The sequence below is a fragment of the Hypanus sabinus genome, unplaced genomic scaffold (genome assembly GCF_030144855.1).
Source record: "Hypanus sabinus isolate sHypSab1 unplaced genomic scaffold, sHypSab1.hap1 scaffold_259, whole genome shotgun sequence".
Lineage (NCBI taxonomy): Eukaryota > Metazoa > Chordata > Chondrichthyes > Myliobatiformes > Dasyatidae > Hypanus > Hypanus sabinus.
In genome coordinates this window covers 320476-345696 of record NW_026780717.1, presented here as the reverse complement: position 1 = coordinate 345696, position 25221 = coordinate 320476, and the positions used below count along the sequence as shown (strand labels likewise).

The following is a 25221-nucleotide window of genomic DNA, read 5'->3' as shown; positions in this document are numbered from 1 at the left end:
CCAGGAGACAAAGACTGCAGGGACGAGAGGTTTTCTGTTGACTAATACACTGTGTGTGGACCCCTCTGGCAATTCTGGTGTTGTGACCCGAATCGAGACAAACACCACGCTGCCCACTCCACCAACAACACGGCACAGCCGGACACATAACAGGGGACTTTACATCCCACAACACTGGATTCAGCGATGAAACCCGTGATTAATGTTGTTGTCTCACCGAAAAGTCCATTAACCCTAACGGTAACCCTGCAATACGGTGGAAAATCCCTCTCCCCATACTATCACGGGTTACACAGACCAAAGAACAAACTGCCGGAGGAACTCAGTGGGTCGGGCAGCATCTGTGGAGGGAAATGGACAGTCAAAATTTCGGGCCGAGACCCTCCCTCTGGACTGAGAGGGGATGGGAAATAGTCATAGAAAAGAGGTGAGTCGTGGTGATGGGGCAAGAGCTGGGGAGTGCGAGGTGGATCCAGGTGAGGGGGGAGGTGGAAGGTGAAATTAGTGACAAGGGTGGGAGGTGAGTAGTTGGGGCAACATGGGGCTGCAGAAGATGGAAATTGATTCCATAGATGAACAAAGTGGTTAGAGAGTATTTGTTATAGAGAGTGCAATGAAGATTCACCTGACTGATCCCTGGAGTGGTGGGGTCATAACCTGAAGAAAGATCAAATGTGATAACTCTAAATGTCATTTAGAGAGTCGAGGAGTGAGAGAAGAACACTTTGAAATGCACAACATCATTACCGGTTGAACCAGGATCCCAATCTCTGAAAAAGGGGGTGTACTGTCCGGGACTGTGATGAGGGGAAAAGGCTCCATTCCGAGGGTGGTGAATATCTGTAAATCCCCTCCACAGAGGGCGGAGAAGACTCAGTGCTCGTCCTCACATAAAACAGAGGCCGGCAGGTGTGTGGAGACCGAAGGGATCGAGGATATGAGGATCGAACAGAAACGTGGCTGAGATTGGGGAGCAGCCGCCATCTTGTTGATGGTTAGAGGGGCAGAATGGCCACCTCCTGCTGTTTCTCATTTGACGTTTCAGTGTTCTTGTCCACTGAAGCCGGAGGAATGTGAGCAGAAATTAGTGTTAATAAACACAACATTGATTTAAATGAAACGTGAACTCTACCAGTTGGGGTTTGAATTACGTTTCGGATCAGGATGGGAATCGAGCCCCTGACTCTGTGACCCGGGGGTGGAGGGAAAGAGATCGGGGAAGATATGGTGTGGAAAAATAAACATGTATCTGGGGTAAATATGGAATAATGTGGGGAATGCAGTGGATTGGTCGGGCAGCCTGTGAGGGGCGAGGAGCAGAGTCACCGGTTCAGGAGGGAGACCCTCCACCCGTCACCTGATCCCGTTTCCAGTTCATGTTCTTCTGCAGATCTGCAGCATCTGCGGGTCACTGCTCGACGTGTACGTGTAGCTTCATCTTTCACCCGTTCAGACAAGGCAGTGAGATCCGGTTCTGTCACGTCCATTGTGGGCGGACAATGATTTTCTTTCGTGCAATAGTTTCTGCATGTTTCATTCACTCTTTCGACGTGCTGAAGTGCTGCCAATGTTTCTAGGTGTATGACCCATTTATGTGAGAATTTAGCCTTTGCTGCTTACCTGAGCTTCTCATAAATGTGTAAAGTTTAATTCAGCTTCACTTCAGAATTTCCGAAGCAACAACCCAATCAGTCAAATTGCTCAACACAATTAAAATAGTTTATTACATTTTTATTTTTTTTCTATTTTTGTACTATATACACATATTTTATTCACAATTGTTAAAATCTATTGTTATGAATTACGTTCTACTGCTGCCGCAGGGACAACGAATTTCATGACATATGCCGGTGCTATTAAACCTGATTCTGATATTGATATGGGAGACCCACCACCGGTCTCCTGATCCCAGTTACCGCAGATCGTAATGTGAGATTGAAGCACTTTCCATATATTTACTTTCCACAGAAATGACAACAGTTCAGTTTCCTACTGAGGTTCCAGAGCAGAAGCTCAGTCTGTCTAATATTTCCGCACAATTAAAATGGGGAATTGGTTTATTATCATCATGTACTGAGACACAGTGGGAATCTTGCCTGATGTACCATCCACACAGATGGATACATTTCAACTGTACATTGAGCTGATATACAACAAAACAATAACTGTAACAAAGCATTATGGCTGCAGAGAAATTGCAGTACAAATAGACATATGGTGCAGGGTCACGTCGAGTTACATTGTGAGGTCGAGTCCATTTTATCATTCATTTGGCTTATAACTGCAGACAGGAATCCGTCCTTCAGTCTGGTGTTTCGCACTTTGTCTTTTGTATCTCTCCGCCAATGTGGGAGCGGGTTTGCAGCAGGTTATAAGGTTATTTGAGTACATGGCCTGCTTTTCCGAGGCAGGGGAAGTGTAGGAAGAGTCCATGGAGAGGGGTCTTGTTTCTCTGATGTTCTCTGCTCTCCAAAGTTCTCTGCAGTTCCTTGCAGTCATGGGCAGAGCAGTAGCCACACAAAGGCATGAAGTATCCACAAGGAGCTCAGAGACCTCGGCGTTCACCCTGCCTTGGGTAGCTGGATCCTGGACTTCCTGTCAGATCGCCGGCGGGTGGTAAGAGTGGGCTCCATCTCCTCTGTCTCTCTGACCCTCAGGACACATACCCCGCAGGGGTGTCTCTTTGGCCCCCTCCTTTACTCTCGGTGCACCCATGACGTGTTGCCACCCACAGCTCCAATCGGCTAATGAAATTTGCTGACAGCACTACATTGATTGGCCTAATCTCACATAATAACTTAAAATCGATCAAATTCCTCCAGACAAGGCTCGGTCCAAACAAACCTTTCACCCTTCTTCAGGTTAGTCAGAGGAAGAGCGATAGCAGCAAAGTTCTTACAGAACTTACAATAATATCCATCCATTCCCAGAAACCTTCAAAGAGTCTTCTTAGCAGTCAGAATAGGAACTTGAGAAATTGCCTGGACTTTTGCCTGAGCAGGGGACAAATTGCATTGACCAACAACATAGCCAAGACAGGTCAGAATGGCATTGTCAAATTCACTCTTAGCTAAGTTAACTGTAAGGCTGGCCTTGGAAAACCTGTCAAACAGCTTCTCTACTGCAGAGATATGCTCTTCCCAAGTGTCACTCCCTGTGACTAAGTCATCAATATAGGCATCCAACCCTCTAATTACAGGATCATTCATTCTCTGGAATATTACTGGACCAGTTTTCATTCCAACCAGCAAGACATTATATTCATTGAACCCAGATGGTATCACAAATGCAGAATTCTTTTGACCTCTGTCCGTCAATGGAACACACCAAACTGTCAACAGATCAATGTTTGTAAGAAATTCAGCTTTTCCAACATTATTGATGCAAACATCCATCCTAGGGACGGAATAGGCATGTGTTTTTGTTATTGCATTTGCTTTCCTATAAATAGTGTAAAATCTAACACTACCATCAGGTTTAGGCACAATAATGCAGGGTGAGCTCGAATCTGATGCTGAAGGAATAATAATACCATTTTCCAGCATATTTTCAATTTTCTGCTCAGCCTATTTACACTTTTCTACGTTCATGCGATATGGGTGTTGTTTAATCTGTTTAACCAATATCTACATCATGTATTGCGACTGTGGTTTGCTTGGGAACATCGGGAAATAAATCTTTAAACTGTAGAATTAATTCCTTCAGCTGTTGTCGTTGCTTTGGCTGCAGGTGAGCCAACCTGTTATCAATGTTTTCTGGAACAACCGAGTTCATTCGCCTAACTGGGACAATGTTTGGCTTGTGAAAAGTCTCAAACAAGTCAATTGCTTCATTCTCAGGGTTGTCAGATTCATATGTTTTGACAACAACACTCACAGATGGCGCCTGCTTGTCAAAACAATGCTTTAATATATTTATCTGTACCACCTGTGTTAGATTAAATCGGTCGGATGTTTTGATAACATAATTCACATTATTAATTTGAGAGATTATTTCATACGGTCCATTGAGGTTTGCCTGAAGTGGATTTGTCAACATTGGAGATAAGGTAAGCACCTTATCCCCCACCTGGTAATTTCTTTCACAAGCCCACTTATCAAACCAACATTTCATTTTGTTTTGAGAAATTTTTAAGTTTTGTCTCGCTAGACTACAGGCCTGGAGTAGTTCATTGTTGAACTTCAAAACTTAGTCTAACAAGTTAACATGCACATCCCCATCAATCTACTGTTCCTTTAACAAGGTCAAAGGTCCCCTCACTCTATGACCGAATACAAATTCAATTGGAAAGTCCTGTGATTCCTGTACCAACTCTCTTACTGCAAACAAAAGCAAATATATTCCTTCATCTCCTTCTTTGCCATTTTCAACACAGTACGTCTTTTTTTTTGCATTTGCGTGCGTGCGTCTTGTTTTGAGGGTAGAATGAAATCTTCCTAGAGCCCATCCTGATTCTGGATGGTAAGCAGACGAGGCAATTTGTTTAGCGCCCAGTAGTTAAACTACTTGCTGGAATAATCCAGATGTAACATTGCTTCATTGATCAGACTGAATTTCTTTAGGCAAACCAGATAAAGTATAAAAAAAACTTGGTAAGAACCTTCGCCAGAGTTTTATCTTTAATATTTCTGAGAGGCATTGCCTCTGGGAATCTGGATGCAGTACACATAATAGTTAGCAGATACTGATATCCAGCTTTAGTCTTTGGCAATGGGCCAACACAATCCACTATAACATTATCTAAGGGTTCACCGAATTCAGGTATAGACCACAGTGGGGCCACTGGGGTGACCTGGTTGAGTTTACCCACAACTGGACGAGTGTGGCAGGTTTGCAAAAGGTCACATCTTTCCTCAAATTTGGCCAGTAGAATTATTTCTTAATCCTGTTTACAGTTTTATTCACTCCAAAATAGCCACCTGAGGGCAGACTGTGGGCCTAAGTTAAAATTTCAGTCCTATAAACTTTAGGAACTACACCTTGGTGAACAATTGCCCATTCCTCACTCGCTGGTATAGCAGGTGGCCTCAATGTCCTCATTATCACTCCATGCTTGTGATAATACCCTACTGGAACTTTCTTAATTTCATCATCTGAGAGAGCTGTTTCTTTTAAAGCTGCAATGTCAGGAACTCGGTTCTGTTCTGCTATAAATTCCTCTGCGTGGGCAGACTTTTTAGCCATACTCCGAGTTACTGCGCAGGAAGGATAAATGTTAAAATCCATCTGTGGGTCATCAGCGGTTGGGTTAATTGTTAACTGCACTGCAGGAACAACTTTACCATCTGCCAGGTCAAAGTAACATCTTCCACCGGTAAACTGGAGCATAATCCGATCTTAACAGGTCCCGAAACCAACCCTGACAGTAAAGTTACCTTGTGCAACGGCACGGAAACCATGTCGCCCCCTATAACTTTAATAAGAGTTACCTCACCAGTGTTAGTCTCATCACCAATCTTTAGAACGCTGTCTGATATAAGTGACTGAGAAGCCCCAGTAACTCAAAGAATTTTCACTGTTACCGGGGTTGACCCTTCCTTTACTGATACAAACCCATCTGACATAAAATGATCGAATCCTTTCTTAACTCGGTCAGACCTCTCAGACCTTAACTGAGCTTCAAACAGAATGTTCAGAACCCTGTGGGTTGATAGCTGCTTTAACATGCTGAACAGAGGCATTTGGGACTGACTCCTTTTCCTTTTTCTTCTTCAGGATGGAACAATTAGCCATCATGTAACCAGCTTTCTTACAATAGTAACAAGTGAGACCAGAATACTTCTCCTTCAACTGCTTCCCTTCATCCTTACTCATGTCACTAGTCCCAGCTTTAATTTCTGGTTTACCCTGCTGATCCGTGCTACTCTTTTGGAAGCTCTTATTCAGGATAATCTTAACCTTATGAGTAAAAACAAACTCATCTGCAACTCTATCAGAATCCTGCAAAGTGGCAGCATCCTTTTCATCTAAATAGGTCTTCATGTCATCAGGGACGCACCTTTTGAATTCTTCAATTAAAAGCAACACTTTAAAGCTGTTACAATCATCATTTATAATTTTACATGAGCACTGGCGGTCAAAACACACAAACTTCTCATAAGCAAGTTCTATATGTCTGTTTCACAGATTTCCTCAAATTTCCAATCTTTTGCCTGTATGATTCTGGGACCAATTCGTAAGCTTTGAGCACAGACTGTTTCACTATGTCATAATCAGCTGCTTCATCAACTGTCAAAGCAGAATAGGCTTGCTGAGCCTTCCCCTTAATTACACTTCATAAGAAAAAAGCCCTACCCTCTTTTGGCCACTTTGAACTTTCAGCAACCTTCTCAAAATGCAGAAAGTAAATATCAACCTCTGCCTTGTCAAATGCAGGTACCAATTTAACTTCCTGACTGCTTTAAACTTATCACTAGAGTCTAATGCTAGACCCCTTTGCCGCAATCTCTCGATCTTTTCCATCTCAAACAGCCTCTGTTTTTTCTGCTTCGTCCCATTGTTCTTCTGCCTCTCTAGCCTCAAACTGCCTCTGCCTTCCGCAGCCTTATCTTTAATTTTTCTCACTTGTACGGGAGCACAAGCTCACGAGGTTTACTTTCAAGAAACACCTCTAACTCCTCCAATTTAAACACTGCCTGAGATACATAACGTTCAGCCATTATCCTCTGCATCTTTACCCTCCTTATTATCGATTTCATCTTAGCAAGTTTTAACCTTCTATTAAGAGTCAACAACTCAATCCTTCTGGCGTCCTCCAATACCTCAGCGGTTGGCTCTTCCTGACATCTATCAACATCCATTGCTGCTGATTTTCCACACACAAATAAATCAAATGGACTTCCTCAATGAAATTGATAATTAATGACAATGGCCCCAAAACTGTTAATATCTCGGACGCAGGCCCAATTTTGTTCTGAATCATAACGCTTTAGAAATGAACCAGCAGCAAAAAACTACAACTGGAGTCTGTTTTTGAAGTTAAAAATATCTTTGTTAGAATCTACTTATAATGTAGTAACAAGCAAGATAAACAAATGGTAACATTGTTATATGACTATATATGTGTAAATATAACTCCAAAACTATTGAGCTCGGGAGAAACAAGGCTTGGAGTCTTGAGTTGGCAAAGTATGAAAGTTCAGTTCAACCATGGAATAGCTGATGAGAGAGATATTTGTAATCCAGCGTAAATGTTGAGAAAAGGCAATTATGTCGAATTGCACAGGATTCATGGTGGTAAAACGAGACAACAGTTGCTGTAGAATTTATCAGTCTTCATTCCAAATCCACATACGAATTATCACCCGAAGTGACTTGTCACAAAGGGTATCGTCTTCAAGTGAATTACCACACCACACCCAGGCACGGGTTAACACATCAGTGGTCTTCACAGGATAGCTCAAATCAGATCCACTCCTATGGATCAAACGAGGTGACAACCTCACATTCGATGTACAATGAATAGATAATCAACTCACCCTTGTGGGCATAGGAAAGTCGCAATCAGTGACCCTTGGCCACTAGTTCCCTGGTTTTGATTCTTCCATTTTTCCTCCTCCGTCTCCATCTGACTCAGAGTGCCTGTGTCTTCGATTAAAACTAAACAAGCTGTGCGCGATGTAAACAAGCTGCAAGTCAGACTGATTGGCCTTCTTAATCTCTCTCTCTCTTAAAATGTCAGTCCACGCCAAACAAAACCTAGGGAACCATAACAACAGCCACTCCCCAATGTGAACTGAATGATGTGCCAGTAATTCGGGTGACTGAGTGAATCCCTTCCCACATTCTCAGCAGGTAAACGGCCTCCCCAGTGTGAACTCGCTGGTGACGCAGAAGGTTGGATGAATGAGAGAATCCCTTCCCACATTCTGAGCGGGTGAACGGCTTCTCCTCAGTGTGAACCAACTTGTGTAGCAGTAGGTCGAATGACTGAGTGAATGTCTTCCCACAGTCTGACCAGGTGAATGGCCTGTCTCCAGCATGAACTTGCTGATGTACCTTCAGATGCGATGATTTAGTGAATCCTTTCCCACTGACTGAGCAGAGGAATGGCCCCTCCCCAGTGTGAACTGAGTGATGTCTCTGTAGGTGGGATGCCAGTGACAATCCCTTCCCACATTCTGAGCAGGTGAATGGCCTCTCCCCAGTGTAAACTTGCTGGTGACTCTGTAGGGTGGATGAATGAGTGACTCTCGTCCCACATTCTGAGCAGGTGAACTGCATTTCCCCCGTGTGAACTCACTGGTGTGCCATTAATTGGGATGACCAAGTGAATCCCTTCCCACACTCTGAGCAGGTGAAGGCCTCTCTCCAGTGTGAACTCACTGATGACTCTGTAGTGTGGATGACTGTGTGAATCCCTTCCCACAGACTGAGCATGTGAACGGCTTCTCCCCAGTGTGAACTCGCTGATGACTCTGTAGGTGGGATGACTGAGTGAATAACTTCCTGCAGACTGAGCATGTGAATGGCTTTTCCCTAGTGCAAACTCACTGGTGTGCCATTAGGTCAGATGACTGAGTGCATTCTTTCCCAGAAATTCAGCAGATGACCAGTCTTTGCTCGTTGTGAACTGACTGGTGTGTCCACAGGTGGGAAGACTGACTAAATCCTTTTTCACACACAGAACAGGTGAATGGCCTTGCCCAGTGTGAACCTACCTTCAGTTGAGATGAACGAGTGAATCGACTCCCACTGTCTGAGCAGGTAAATGGCCTTTTTCCTGTGTAAAATGATAGAGATGTCAGTTGGTCAAATGCACGAGTGAATCCCTCCCCACAGTCTGAGCAGGAAGGATGGTCGATTGAATCCCTTGCTCCACTTTTTAAACATCTAGACAGAGACAGCAAAACTGGAATGCCGTGTTTGAGATCCCAGGAGACAAATTCCTTCTCATTTTTAACCTGTAAAAAGATTTACAAGATACATCAATGGGTGTAGGACAACATTTCATGAGAGATTACTTGAGTTCACAAGGTTTGATCATCCAATTTACTATCTCATCTTGAATGCTGAGTGACTGAACCTTCTTGACCAACCTCCCATATCCCATATGAGACTTTGTCAAGTGCCTTGCAAATGTCCATGCAGAGAACATCCACTGCCTTGTCCTCCCCATCTGTTTTGCTTCCTCATATGGATTACCATTCTGATCTTGCAGAGGATTATTTTTTCCCATGTAATCTTTTTGCTCTTAACATATCTGCAGATTCCCTAAGGATTCTTGTTCACCTTGTCTGCTGGGGCAACCTGATGCCTTTTATTTATTTCATAAGTGTTCACTTGAATTTCCTGTATTTCAAAAGGACCCCTTTTGTTCCTATCTGCCTGTACCTGGTATGCACCTCATTTTTATTGACCTGGAAAGCCAAAGGGTAGAGCTGCATGCTGGGAGGTGGGGGAAGTGGGGGGGGGGGGGTTAAATGAAAGTTGCAGGGGGAATGAGAGCCTGAATAACTGAACAGAGAGTGGATTGATTGTGGAGATAGTTGTTGTTCAGTCCTCAAAGTCAGGAATGAAAATGTTGAGCATGATACAGTGAATATGCTGAGCCCTGTATATTTCAATACAAGGAGCAGCGTAGGAAGGGCGGATGTGTTCAGGACATGGATCAACACCTGGAATTAGTATACCAGGATCTGGCAACTGTGGATTGTGACAGTCTGCTTTATGGCAAAGGGAGAAGCAGGCAGAATCTTATGGAGTATAAGAAATGCAACACATAAGAAATAAACCAGTATGGCTAAAAGAAGGTATAAGGTTGCCCTCACAGAAAAGATGAAGGAGAATTCTCTGAGATTCTAGAGAGAGGTTAAGAGCAAAAGGATTGCAAGGCACAATGTTGGTCCTCTGGAAGGCCAGAATGGAAATCCACGTGTGGAAACAAAGCAGATGGTGGAGATCTTAAATCTTCAAGATTTTTCCATCTGTGTTTACTCAGCAGATGATCAAAGAGTCCATGGGAGTGTGGAAAAGTGGCATTCAAATCATGGATCCTATAGAGATTAAAGAAGAGTAGTTACTTCACTGTTCAAAATAGAAGATAGAAACCTACAGCATACTCCAAGCCATTCAGCCTAAAATGTTGTGCCAATCATGTAACCTACTCTCGTAACTGCCTAGAATTTCCCTAGCACACAGCCCTCTGTTTTTCTAAGCTCCATGTTCCTATCGAAGAGGCTGTTAAAAAACCCCATTTTATCTGCCTGGACCACCACTGCTGGCAGTGCATTTCACACACGCACCACTCTCTGTGTAAAAATCTTACCCCTGACATCCCTCAGTATCTATTTCCAAGCACCTTAAAACTATGCCACCTCGTGTTAGCCATTTCAACCCTGAGAAAATACCTCCGGCTATCCACACGCTCAATGCCCCTCATCATGTTATACACCTAAAAATAACTCTAAAAATAAACAAGGAAATTATACATTGGATTGAGGATGTTTTAGAAGTATAGAAAATTATGAGGGTATAGATAGGGGAAATGCAAGCAGCTTTTTCCACTGAGATTGGGTGGGACCACAACCAGAGGTCATTGGTAAGTGGAGAAGGTGAGTATTTAATGGGAACCTGTGGAAAAGCTCTTTACTGAAATGGTTCTGAGAGTCTGGAATGAAATGCCAGCACAAGTGGTGAATATGAGCTCGGTTTCACCACTTAAAGGAAGTTTGGATGGGAGACTGGATGGTAGGGGTATGAAGGGCAATGGTCCCAGTGCAGGTAGTTGCATTAGACAGCTTAAATGTTTATTCAGCATTTACTAGATGGGCCAAATAGCCCATTTCCATACTCAACTTCTCCATGTTTCTGTGACAGAGAAGCTGGCCAAATTTGTTTGGAAGGGAAAGATAGGAGTGACAACAGAGCACCAATGGCTGGAGTTTCTGGGAGCAATTCGGGAGCTGCGTGATTCCACAGAAGTGGAAATATTAGAAAGACAGGAGGACACAACCGTGGCTAAAATGAGAAGCCAAAGCCAACATAAAGCCAGAGAGAGGGCACATAATAGAGCAAAAACTTTTAGAAACCAACAGCATACAACTAAAAAAACTCAGATGAGCTCAGTGCAAGGAATCCTGGTATTGTAGTCATTAATGGGTTTTGGTAGCTCCCAACAGTCTGAAGGATTTAGAGGAACAAAATATCTGGGGCCTCGATATCTCTTGAAAACCAAGATTCCCTGCACCAGTTTTCTCTCAACTTTTATCTTGGCAAGCACATACAGACTCTACACCCTCAAAATTTCACTTTTGAAGGCCTCCCACTTACAAATACTCCATTGTCAGGAAACAGCCTGTCCCAAACCACACTTGTCAAATCCTTTCTGATACCATCAACATTGACCGTTCTCCAATTTAGAATCTCAACCCATTGTCCAGACCTTTCTCATACCATCTTTATTTTGAATCTCATGGCATTATGATCACTAAATTTTGTCACCAGCCTTGGATCATTTCCTACCAGCTTGATGCACACTTCTACGTAGGGAATTTTACATACTGATTAACGGCACATTTGACAAACATTACCCCATCTAGTCCTTCTACAGTGTGGGAGTCCCAGTCAATATGTGTAAAGTTAAAATCACTTACTGAATCAACCTATGTTTATTTACATGGTCTGCAACCTCTCTACAGATTTGTTCCTCTGAATCCCTCAGACAGTTTGGTGTAAACAAGTCCCAATAATGTCTACAATATCATAATTCCCTGCCCTGAGCTCATCTGGCTTTCCTACGATGCTTCTTGCATTGTGATATACACAGGTCAGCACATTCATCGCACCATGCTCCATGTGATTGCTGACTTTGTCTGAGGTCTGAACAACATCTGACTGGTGTCAAGAAAACAAACTCTCCCTCAATTTCACAAAAACAGAGGAGCTGATCGTGGACGACAGAAGGAATGGAGTCAGGCTAACGCCTATTGACATTAATCAATCTGTGGTTAAGAAGGTGAAGAGCTTGAAGTTCCTTGGCATAAACACCTCCGAGGATATCACATGATGCCCTGACGATGGGTCTCAGCCAGAAACGTCGACAGTGCTTCTTCCTATAGATGCTACCTGGCCTGCTGTGTTCCACCAGCATTTTACGTGTGTTGCTTGAATTTCCAGCATCTGCAGATTTCCTCGTGTGTACGTACCAGCTGTGTTGTGAAAAAAGCACAACAACACCTCTGTCACCTCAGACGACTGAAGAAGTTTGGGATGGGGCCCAAAATACCAAGAACTTTCTACAGCAACACAATTGCGAGCATCATGACTGGCTGCATCACTGCCTGGTACGGGAACTGTACTTCCCTTAATTGCAGGAACCTGTAGAGTGGTGCGGAGAGCCCAGCACATCTGCAGATGTGAACTTCCCACTATTCAATCCATTTACAGAGACAGGTGTGTAAAAACGCCCAAAGGATATTGAGGACACAGTTCACCACAACCACAAACTGTTCCTGCTGCTACCATCCAGGACACGGTACCAGACTGAAAAGACCAACAGGCTCTGGCACGTTTGTTATGTGAAAGCTACTTGTTGCCCAGGACAAAAGGTTTTTGATGTCATTATCTTCCCAGAGAGAATAGGTCAAAACATGTCGTCACGGGTAGAAAAGTCCAGAACAAAAGGAGATAGCTCAAGCAGCACAAACAAAATCCTGGAGGAACTCAGCAGGCATCTATGGAAAAGAGTACTAATGAATTCCTCCACCATTCGGTGTGTGTTGCTTGGATTTCCAGCATCTGCAGAGTTTGTGATTGGAAGTGAAACAAAGGTGATTTTCTCAACTGCTGATGTAAAAGATTTTGTTCCCTTTCTCCGAGTTCCTAATCCTTGCATTTAGATAGCTGGAGCTCAGCTCTGTCTGAGAGATCCATCGGTTCCCATTCCCTCATCAGCCAGAAGCTCCCCGGGGCCCGTGTACGGATCGCGGGGCTGAGAGAGAGAGGGAGGTGAGCAGGGTTGTCCCGGGATTGCGGGGTACGGTGTGGGGAGCTCACAGCAGTTGCCCCTCAGTCGGTGTTTAGGACAGTCGCCCGCAGATAACCGCTTACCTGCGTCCGATCCAGCAGCCGTGCTCCCGAGGCCTTTTGAGAACTGCGCGCATGCGTAAAATTCGACACCGTCACAACCTTCACGCCTGCGCATATGATCGATGTTTCAGCGCAGGCGAAATTTTCAATTCTGAGCATTATGGGTAAGCACCGTACCATTAAAAGTTTCTGCAAGCGCCACTTCCTTGTCCAAACCTTAGTGTTTTTTTTGGCAAATGGAAAACTCAGCAGCTGCTTTAACGCAGAAAGCGGCTCCCATACTCAATATCAAAGTGTATCTAATGCCAACGTTCAATCCTCTTACAAAGGCAGATATAAAACACAAAAGATTCTGCAGTTGATGGAAATACAGAGACGCACACACATAAAATGCTGGAGGAACTCTGCAGTTGAGGCAGCAACTAAGCAGAGGATTACAAAAACAGCAAAGGGAAAAACAAAGATCTGAGAATACTCTACCGCCGACCCGAGGATGCGACAAATCCCGTCTCACCATGGACGGCATCTGACGGCCCAGTTGTGTCCGGAATGTCCTTTGGAATTCTGAGTAAAGGACAGGATCCAAAATATCCCTGGTTCCTCCGGACCATATCCCTCCTATACTAGTGAAATGATCCCCACTGGTGCGGGGCGGAGGGAGAGCCATGTGTGGCTTCCGATTCGGGGCCAAGTAGGGACAACGTACAAGTTTAAATCCCGATACGTATAAGGCGGGATGAATTTTTAGAGAACGGGGAAGACGTGATGTGTATGTTGCCGGGGCAGTTTCCCTCATGACTTTAGAGAGACGGATAAAGCGAGGGGCTAGTTTCCTCCATTGCAGTTTGAGTGGACGATCTTTACTTGAACAGAGACCCGCTTGTCAATATTGAAAGAGGGGCCAAGTCGCCTGTGTCTTTTGGCCCTGGCCTGCAGCCCGACTGAATTTCCTTTCCGAGTTTCTGTCCTTGAGAACCCTTTGAGCAAATTACTCGGCGGAGGGGACCCCGACATCTAATTCCTGATCAGGAGACTGAGCGGGCAGAAACTCAGTTTGACATTCGAATGGGGTCATACCCAGTGGTGACTGCTGAAGGGTATTGTGGGCGAACTCGGCCCGGATTAAATGGTCATTCCAAGAGGACAAATTCCCGGACACAGGGCAGAGAAGCGGTCGCACCAGGTCCGGGTCCGTCCTCTTAGCCTGCCCATTAGAATGAAGGGGGAACACCCACTGGCACAAGCTGATGGGGAGGATCAGAGACATTGCCGGGTGTCGATGGCGAAGAGGAAGATTCAGAAGGAGGATTCAGTGAGGTGGTGTGTGGTCTCTGGATGTGTGTAAAACGTGTGGGGTGGGTGTCGGTGATTTCAATGCGAAGGGCCTGTGCTGATGGAATGGACTCGGGGGGTTTCCCTGTAGGAGGACTGGGCTCATTCGGACAGGTTATTGGGGGAGACGTGTGTTTATTGGGAGGTGTGTTTAATGAGCAGGCGAGCTGAGGGGGAACGGTCTCTGGTGGAGAGATGTGGGTACGTCCCGTCCGGAAGGCGCTGGGTGATTGGAAGAGGTTAGAGGAGGAGTTGTGGTGTCTGTGGGGGCTGAGAGATTCCGAAGGTCAGTATCTGTAACTGCTTGGAGACACGCGTAGTCAGTGCGAGAGGGTCGTGCAAGGGGCGTGTTTTATTATCGGGAGTCACGACCTTCAGTATTTTATTTCATCTGCTATATTTCCCGTTAACCTTCCTCTATATCACGGTTATGTTCTCCCAGTTTCCCCGCTCTCCTTTAATGATTATAAAAATTTGGAAATGCTACTGTCATCTGAGGAAGTCCAGTGTGAATCCTTCACCGTCCGGAGAAGCAGCAACATTTCAGGGCTTGATTCTGCAGAGTCGCGCTCCCCGTTATTGCACGATATCAAAGCTCCATGGCAACCCGATTACCCAGCAGATTTTGGAAGTCAGTAACTGCCCCATTGCATGAGCTTACGCATCTTCTGCTTCACTGAATGATTCCCCCGTGTTACTAAGAAGCGATTTTTTTAAACAACCTTGTTCTAATATATCGCAATTGTCCGAGTGAATGCAAATTGAGCCCCTTCCCCGCATCTCCATCCTCTGTGTGGAATGTGTTTTGATTCCCGGTTAGATTTTTCGAGGCACATTTACTGTATTCTTCCGGTACCGACCGTCCACAGTCCTTACACCCACTCTGACTCTGCCTTCCAAATTCTCATATCATCCCGGCAGACTCCCCACATCTTCTCTCTTCTAGGCATAATTTAAGTACCTTCTCCACATTTTCCATATAACTGAAAGCCGAAGTTCTTAGCATTTGACTGTCCTACAAACTGCTATATCATCCTGGCAGATTCCATCACAGCCTCCCATCTTCCAAGGATGATCTAACCCCTCTCTCCAAATCACCCGTATCACTGATAGTGAAAGCTTTTAGCAATTATGCTGCAATTTTACCGTTTGAATGTCACGATAAGAGGACAACATCAATAATAAAAATCAATACTGTGATTGATCTTTCTGAAGCAAAATTGCCGGGCACACATTAGTCCTACCGAAAATATTAATTCTGAATTTATACATCTAAACATTATTGAAAGTATAAAACGTAAATTCTTTTAACTTGTTTCTCGTTTTCCTCATGTTCGACATCATTGCTATAAAGGGCTTGTGCTGCAAACCTGATATAACAAGGGTAACCTGTATTTACTGTATGAAAATACTCTCAGGCCAATAGGAAATGTGTCCCGATATGTTGTCAAATTAGAGCGAAGCTGGGCCGATGAAGAATTACATCTCCTCCGGGCTGTAGGATTCGTCTCTTGCTGAAACTAGAAAACTTCATCCGGGCAGAGAAAAGGCAATTATTCTCCCAGCTGCATACAGGTATAGCAGACAAACCGGAAGTTTAAATAAAGGGAGAATTCGGAACAAGAGGGAAGGAGAATGGACGTCGGGATTGGCAGACATGGCCAGGTCACTAGCAAGATTTAGAAAATGGACACTTCGACAATGGATCTGTGCGTTTTCAATCCCGGATATCAGGGTGATATAATGTGCAAGGTAAAATACATTTTACAGAACGGAAATGACAAGCAATCTAATCTGTAATAGAAAAATAAATGATTTTACTTCTGAAATAATGGAAAGGCAGAAATGCTGGGAACAGTAACTTTTTCAGCCAGTTCAATTCATTAATGTGCTTGCAGAGTAGGTATATTATTTCGAAATTTACAAATTATTTGACCCTTTCATCTGAGCAGTACAGACCTAAAATATTTCAAAACTAAAGTAGCCGGCGAGAGCGAAGGACTTTCAACTCCTCTCTTAATCTGGTCTGGGTCACTCCGTAGATAAATGTATTCGTGCAGCTGCTGAAATTCTGAATCACAGAACCCCAAAACTGTGCCTGAAAAAGCCGAATGGACGTTTCCAGGTCGGTGTAGACGCATCGCATGAGAATGAAGACCAGAGTGGTTGTTGCCCAACAGAGAAGGAAACTCGCCGACAGGCTGAAGAGCAGAATGATGGATTGTCTCCGACTCTCCATCTCCGGATCTCGCAATTTCCCCGTCCCTTCAGCCCCCTGCGGACTCTGCTCGCCGCCAGAATCTGTCTGACGGTCAGAGCATTGAGGGTCAAACTGAGGAAGAAAGGAAGTAACGGATTCAACAGACGGTCCACCCAATAAAACCCCTCAAACGATCCCGAGAAAGGAAGTGCGGGCCTATTGGTACAGACCCAGTTACCACTCACCAACCAAGCTGCTCCATTCATATACAGGAAATAAAATGGGATGTTTTTTTAAACATAAACCGACAGATATTGCGCCAATCACCAGTCCAGCAATTTTGGGGATGCAGTATTTCGTTTTCAAGTTAGCGGAGCAAATGGCCACAAAGTGATCGAAAGTGAAAGCGACAGTAAACCACACGGAACAGTCAACGGCCACGTGACACAGGACGTAGTGGACAAGGCAGGACGGAGCGTTGTTCAGGATTCCGGAATGAAATCCGTATGTTCGACCCATCTGGTAGAACAGGACTTCGATAATCACCACCATTAGATCCGCCGCAGCCATCGCCACCAGGTACCGCGTGACACATTTGAAAAGACCGCAGTTTCCTCAGCTGAGAATGAGGATTGCAACAAAGTTAACTGCAGTGAGACAAAAAAGGACCAAAAATAACAATAAAGACATTCAAAAGCTTTTTTTTGCAGAAATGCAGCCGTCAATTGTTCTCTTGAAATAAAATTCATCGTTCATCTCTGCTGGACATTATCAGTGGAAGTAAAAAGATACTTTGTTTCAACACGTAACCGCAGCAGAAAGCGCTTTACAGTAGCGCATGCTCACATTAATCGCTTCACGTTCACGGATGCAGCTGTGATGAGCAGAGTACAAGAATGATGGAATACAGAAACGGGTAATTCGGCCCAATGTCTCCATGCCGACCGACATGGCCACCTGATACAGTTGTTCGTGATTGGGTCACATTGTGAAACTGTCCATGTGTACTTTAAATTTTGTTAACGACTCTGTACGCCCATTTCCTTTGTCAGGCTGTTCAATACACAGAGCAACTTCTATGTGAGGAAACGTCGCTCGTAATCCAGCTACATTTCTGCCCTCAATAAAATGCCACTCGGCCGAACCTCTCCCTGTAACTCAATCCAGAGATTCCCTGTAGCATCTTTGTGAATACTGCCTGCACTCTTTTCAGCGGGCTTCTGCCTTTCCCATAACAGGGCGACCAAGACTGTTCACAGAACTACAAGCGCGGTATCTCCAAGGAGAGGGTTAGTGTAATTGAAGTGCGCATCTACTCTTCTTTCCGAAAGTCAGATTTACAATTCGATTGCAAGGTCAGATTCTGAAAACAAGATCTTGCACCGCAGCAACCTTCTCTCTGTTTTATTTTACTGCTTCGGGGACAAGCCATTGCTCTGAGCAGAACATTGTTACCCGGTCTTAAAAGTGCTCGAAAGTGATCCCAAAGCTTCTTCAACTTCCTTCAATATAAAAGGCGTATCTAATCCCTTCTGTTCTTCTATATTTAATTTTGGAAGAGTTATTTGTGATAAAAATTCTTCTATCTTAACGTCATCATTCTTTGATTCTGATTTATACAACTCAGAATAAAAATTCTTAAAAGCCTCATTAATTTTTAGAGGCGTATAAGTAATTTCATTCACTTTTGTTCGAATTGCATTTATTGTTTTGGAAATCTGATCTGTTTTTAACTGTCGTGCAAAAACTTTATGTGATCTTTCACCTAGTTCATAATATCTCTGTTTATTTCTCATAATTCCTTTTTTTTGTTCGGTATGTCTGGAGTGTATTATATTTTAACTTCTTATTACTAAGTTGTCATCGTTTTTCTTCTGTCATATTTCCTTGAGATTCTTTTTCTAATTTTATAATCTCTTTTTCCAATTGATCTATTTCTATCATATATTCCTTCTTAATTTTAGAAGTATAACATTATCTGGCCTCTCAAATATGCTTTGAGGGATAAAACCGAAACTCAAACTAAATAAACACCAGAAAGAATTTATAAAAATTGCACTGGCAGTAGCCAAAAAAGCTATTGCAGTTACTTGGAAATCGGATACACATTTAAGTATAGACTCTTGGAAGAAAGAAATCTATGGCTGTATTCCATTAGAAAAAATTACTTATAATTTAAGAGATAAATACGAAACATTTCTGAAAATTTGGAGCCCTTATTTACAAAAGACAGGATTAAATCTATAGATGCTCTGAAGATGAAACAATTGGTGATTTGGGGAAAGAAATAAATATACATATTAAAGTTATTACGAATTCCATGGAGCATGTGGAGATCTTCCCACAACCAGGCATTCTTTCTTTCTTTCTTTTTTTTCTCTTTCTCTTTTTTTTCTATAGGGCAGTTAGGGGGGAGTGGTTAAGGGGAGGGGGAAGGGTTATATACATTTTTTTCATACTTCATTTTGTAACTACTTAAAATGCAATAAAAAAAGTTTTCAAAAAGTGCTCGGCACTTGTAATGTTTTTTTAATCTATAATATGCAAGTCAAACGATGACAAAACATAACACACAACACGTAAACACTGTCAGACAGTCACAATTGACAGGGAGTATGCAAAAGTAAAATGTTCTGACGGGACAGCGATGGTGGCTTCTGAACAGTGAACGACCGACTTCCATTCTGTCTTCATTGTGACCATCTGTGACACTGTTGTAACTTGAAACCATGACAATGCACGTACGCTGAAGCTAAAAAAAATTCAATGTAAATGTGGTACGTTTAGCGTTTAGCCATTTATGAATTATATTCATTAATACCGTTAAATTCATCATTATATTACCAAAGATGTCGAAAGATTTTAGCATCATTTCAAAATGATGTTAACATGGTATAAAAGGAATTCCAACTGCTTGTCCACAAATGCCACGTTCGCGGGGGAGTTTCAATCATGGCGAGGCTGTGGTATGGAATTGATGATGGGCACAGTAAAAGAATTCCTGATCCTTCGAGCCGGAATCGAACCAGCGACCTAAGGATGACTCCATTTCCTCTACAGTCCTCCGCTCTACCAACTGAGCTATCGAAGGAAAAGCGACACCAAGTTTCTCCACCTTGGCTCCTACCGACAATCATTATGCAGATTTCAGCCTGGCATCTGTCGACCGATGGCAAAAGCCTGCCTTTGGCAACGATCTCGTCCTTCCAGCACTGGGGGCCACAGGCCACGGGATGACGCCTATCACCGCGCTTCTGACAATTCTAGGGACACTACGATTCCAACACAGCTCTTTGATCGTCCTCGCCCGTTCAAATCAAAGGTTACTCAGCTTTCACTTTTCACCCAGTAACCAGGGCAATGTCCTTCTAACCACTCACCTGATTTATGCCGGAATCGTCGCCATTCAGCTCATGCATAACTCAAACACCAGCTGCCTGCCGGCTTTTCCTACTATCTGCTTTCAATCAGCAAACCTACGACATCTTCTCCCGGCAATTTGACTGAGACACTTTCCGCTCGCTCTGCGCCAACCACATCTTTTGTGCATTCCAAGTTCAGGGATTTGATTGAACGAATCCTCTGAATACAAAATGTCGATAGAGAATGCGAGCATCGATCTCGCTACCTCTCGCATGCAAAGCGAGCGCTCTACCATTTGAGCTAATTCCCCAGCACATCGCCTAACCACCTATAATTTGCTCCGTTGGACAAACATCATTGCATGTCTGCCACTGTTCACCGATGCATAATCAGCAGCTGACAGACAGGCACACACACTCACTCACTCATCAGTAGCTGAGAGCGGCGTGTGGTCTCTGCTTCCGTATAAGTAATCGAAAGGTACTTACCCGGGATACCGACAATTATAATGACTGTGTAACAAATATCCCTGTCTGGAAACATTGTTAATCCAAGGATGTTCTGTTTGGAATGTTGTCAATTTCTAAATTTCCCTCTATGGATAGCTGAGACCCCGTGAGTAGGGATAAAAGACAGGTCTGGAGAGACACCATTCAGACACACCAGTGGACACTGACTGAGTGTTGGGAACCCACAGAAAGGTGGGGGCTTCGGAGACCGAACCAGGAGATCGGTCAGTAAAGCTCACAGTGTTACAGCAGGGACGGTGGGGAATTGTGTGTGTGTCCACTCATGCCAGAGTGATGAATCCACCACAAGAGAACGGTCTAGCTGAAGAGCAGAGGGGTCATAACTGAATGAACACAGTGACACGACGGATTAAGAAAGCCACAAAAGGTTTTCCTGACACAGCTGTTGCTGTTACATCTCGCTCGCTCGCTCTTTGTCGCTCTCGCTCTCTCTCCAACGTTTTCAACACAACAACTATAACAACCTCAGCATTTATGAACTGAACTCTATACTTTCTTATGACAATTCATTTACCCCTAGACATCGATAGGGATTGCTTATCATTGCTTATTCTTATTCCTACACTTTTAGGTTTATTACTGCTAACCTGTTTTATATGTATATTTGCATTTTGATATTGTATTGTTTCCTAACAAACGCCTTTAGGTTGGTACTACCAGTCTCCAACGGATTCTTGTTTCTCTGCTGATCAGACACCCAGCTACGGGATATGAAACAAGTTCATCAAACAAACAGTTCCATAAGATGTATTTCAGACATTGTACATATATATCATATAATCATATATATCACAGAATCACAAAGTATTTATCTGGGATATACACTTATAGAAAACAGTGGAAAGATAAAAACAAGCAAAAGGAAAGAACTATTTACAAGTAGGGAGTGATTTTTTTACAACAGATTCATTGATTTGTGAGATTAAAATCAGGCCTATGAGGCATTATGTAGTTAAACCATTTTTCCCAGTATGAATCAAATTGTTCCAGCTTATGATTAACAGATGCTGTTATCTTCTCCATTTTGCAAATATCCATTGTAATTTCCATCCATGTATTTAAAGTTGGGCTCTCCTGTGATAACTATTTCCTGGTAAGAGTCTTTTTACCAGCCGCCAACAGTATATTCATCAAATATTTATCTCTTTTCACCCATTCTTGAGGTATATATCCAACATATATGGTTTTACTCTCCAAGGGTATTTCACATTTAAAAATGTCTTGTTAGGGCATTACGTATCCCACCCCAATAGTTTTTGATAACAGGGCAGTCCCAAAAAATATGATAATGATTTGCATTTTGATTTCCACAATCTCTCCAGAAACAGGGAGGTTTCCATCATAATGGGATTTCTGAGAAGGTGTAATAAAATATCTTATTAAGTTTTTCCATCCGAACTCCCTCCATTTCTGTGAATTGGTGCACTGCCATTGATATCTCCATATTGATGTCCATTCTTCCTCAGATATAATTATCCCTCCTTCCTTCTCCCATTTTGTTTTAATGTATGAAGTCGAATGTGTTTTAGATTTGTCAATCCCTTATACATGCTTGAAATGATTCTACTACCATTATCTGAATTATATGCTTTTCTAAAGAGCTCTGTCAAGCATGTATTTGCCTTGGTTACATTTTTAAGCGTCTTATTATCATATTGTCGCATCTTTAAATACCGATAAAAATCTTGTTTTTCTAATAAGTGCTTCTCTTTAAGCATTTCAAAACCGAACAGTGTTCCTTCTTTCATTATGTTGCAAAGAACTGTTATTCCTTTAGCTGTCCAGTCCTTAAATCTAGCATCCAATTTATTTGGTGTAAAATCAGAGTCATATGCACACCATTTAATAATTGCAATATCTCCCTCTAGATTATATTCTTTTATAGTAGTTTTCCATATTTTAAGATTCAATTTCACCCATGGGTAATCAATAGTATTTATGTAGCTTTGCGGTTGTTATCAGCCAAAATTGCTTGTATGGGGATGAGAAGTACTCGCTCCTCACTGTTTTTCCATTGCGCATCATATGATGGGTTGCACCAACGTACCACAGCTCTCAACTGTGCTACAAAATAATCTCCAAGAGAAGGCAAGCCCCATCCCCCCTTTTCCTTTACTAATTGCAAAGTTTTGAGACGAACTCTAGGCCTTTAACTTGCTGAATATACTTTGATAGCATCTTGTTCCATTGATTGAATTGATTTTGATTAACCTCTATTGGTAAGGTCTGAAGGAGATATAACAGTCTGGGCAGTATATGCATTTTAGTAGACTCAATCCTTGAACTGAGACTGAAAACAGGAATCAGGCTCCATCATGCCACATATTGCTTAATTTTTTTTATTTAAAGGCTGATAACTACATTGTGATAATTTTGCCAGATCTTTTGGCATAGATGCCCAAATATTTGAAAGACTCTGTGTGTCATGCCCAGGGGTATCGACTTTCAATTTCTCTTGATGGCCTATAGTAATATGAAAGTAATTGGGTTTTATCTTTGTTGATCTTGTATCTTGATAATTGACCATATTGTTCAAAGGATTGCATCAATTTAGGTAAAGGGTATGTTGGTTGCCCGAGATAGATCAAAATGTCATCCGCATAACAAGCCAATTTACGCTCTGTCCCTTTAATAGGAATTCCCCTGATATTTCATTTTGTCTGATGTATTGAGCTAATGGTTCCAGATATAGTGCGAAGAGTAGTGGTGGTCATGCACAACCCTGTCTCTTGCCCCTTTCTAGGGTAAGACTATTTGATAAACATCCATTAACTTTAATCCCAGCAGCAGGATTGTCATATAGTGTCTCTATAGTTTTAATAATTGCGTCTTGGAAACCAAATGTATGTAAAGCTCTGCAGAGAAAATTCCAATTAACCGAATCAAATGCTTTTTCAGCGTCCACGCTTACCACTATTGCTTCGATTTTATTTTTGTATATGATCCATAATGTGAAGTGTCCTTCGTATACTGTCTTGTGTCTGGCGTTGTCGTATAAAACCAATCTGATCATTACCTATCAGTATGGGTAGAAACTCCTCTAATCGTCTGGCCACGATGGAGGTAAATAACCTATAAACTACATTAAGAACGGATATTGTTCTAAATGACCCGCATTCCATTTTAGCCTTGCCTTCTCTCGGTATAGCTGAGATTATCGCTTCCTTCCAACTGGGTGGCAATTCTACCTTTTTTAGAGCCCAGATCAGTGTGGGAAGTAAAACAGGAATTAACTCATTTTTAAATTATTTGTACCACTCTGCCGTATACCCATCTGATCCTGGTGACTTGCTTAATTTAAGCCGACTAAATGAAGCATTTTAATCAACTTCAGTTATGTCATCAGTCATCCTTTTATTTTGTTCTTCGCTTAAAGTGGGTAACTCTGGAGAATTCAAGAAGGTGTCAATTTGGGTTATGCTTCTCCCTGGAACTTTGGAATATAGCGTTTTGTAAAACACTTCAAAAGCTTCTTGAACTTCATTTAGCTTAGTTTTTTTATCATTTTCGTTCTTGGGTCCCTAATTATATGAATTGTATTTTCTGCTATCTTTTTTTCCCTCAGCTTCCACGTCATTATTTTCATAGATTTCGATCCACTTCCATAATGTCTCTGTTTCAGAAACATTTAGTTTTCCCTGATTTCTTTCGTAGCCAAATTATTTATTTCACTCCTCATTCTCTTAATTTCCCCTAATGTATCCTGTGCCAAATTCAATTTGTATTTTTTCTCTAGTACCTTCAGCTTATTTTCTAAATCCCCTAATGTTTTATTCCTTTTTTTCTTATTTGAAGATATCGTTATAATTTTCACTCTTAAGACCGCTTCAGAGCATCCCATAAAATGGGAGGTGAAACCTCTCCAGTATCATTAAATTCTAAGTAGAGACCAATTTCTTTTTTAATTTGTTCCTAAAAGTACGGATCATTTAGTAGACTTGAATTTAGTTTCCAAATAGTATTCTTTGTTTGTAGGTCAAAATCAACATTATCACTTAAATGATTTTCCTCTAAATATACCACATGGGCTTGTTCTTTTTTTCATTTTGGATAAAATTCTCTTAAGTCTGATTGGATTTAATAGCCCGTTTACATTAAAATAAATGAATTTAGCCTTGTCCTTAACCATCTGTATTTATCTGTCAATGTATCATTGAAATTACAATAAAACTTAATAGATCTGCTCCCTGAACAAATAAGAACCAGGAAACTCAAATAATAACAAAAATGGCAACAAACGTGTGGGTCCAAGGCTGAGGTCTCGAGGAGATGACCCTGCGTTGAGCTAGAGGAAATGTCCAGCTGTTGGGGATAACCCCTCCAATTTGTGCGTTGAGGGCTCCCATTGCAGTATTCATAAATGTTCAGTGAACAAATCCATTACACTGAAAAGATTTCCCTGTGTACTCCTCTGTATATATATATACGCACGCAAATACACACGCGCGCGCACACACACACACACCCACACACACACACACACGCACACACACACACACACACATACATACATACATATATATATATATTCTCATTTTGCTGGGAAAAAAGGAGTTAGTGAGGAATAGAGAATAACAACTAAGTAATATAAAGAACAACACACACGAAATGCTGGTGGAACACAACAGGCCAGGCAGCATCTGTCGGGAGATGCGCTGTCGACGTTTCTGGCCTGCTGTGTTCCACCAGCATTTTGTGTGTGTTGCTGTTTGAATTTCCAGCTTCTGCCGATTTCCGCGAGTTTGCTAAGTAATATAAAATCCACAT

The 25221-nt window shown here is 42.5% G+C and overlaps 1 protein-coding gene and 1 non-coding gene across 4 annotated transcripts; both read right to left on the bottom strand.

Moving 5' to 3' along the window:
- Window positions 1-7037: 7037 nt before the first annotated feature.
- LOC132388058 (gastrula zinc finger protein XlCGF7.1-like) lies at window positions 7038-13099 on the bottom strand. 3 transcript variants are annotated; one of them, XM_059960418.1, is made up of 2 exons: window positions 13051-13099; window positions 7038-8903 (listed from the first exon to the last, which is right to left on the bottom strand). In XM_059960418.1, exon 2 carries the CDS (start codon window positions 8221-8223, stop codon window positions 7699-7701), a length of 525 nt encoding a protein of 174 aa, XP_059816401.1. In that variant the 5' UTR covers window positions 8224-8903; window positions 13051-13099; the 3' UTR covers window positions 7038-7698. The 3 variants fall into 3 exon arrangements, with proteins under 3 accessions (XP_059816401.1, XP_059816403.1, XP_059816402.1); XM_059960420.1 differs by having other exon boundaries at window positions 7038-8722; window positions 13051-13079; XM_059960419.1 differs by having other exon boundaries at window positions 7038-12931; window positions 13051-13066.
- A 6467-nt stretch (window positions 13100-19566) lies between these two features.
- trnay-gua (transfer RNA tyrosine (anticodon GUA)) lies at window positions 19567-19652 on the bottom strand. Its single transcript is given in 2 exon segments — window positions 19567-19602; window positions 19616-19652. It is a non-coding gene; the product is annotated as a tRNA-Tyr (tRNA).
- Between the last annotated feature and the right edge of the window lie 5569 nt (window positions 19653-25221).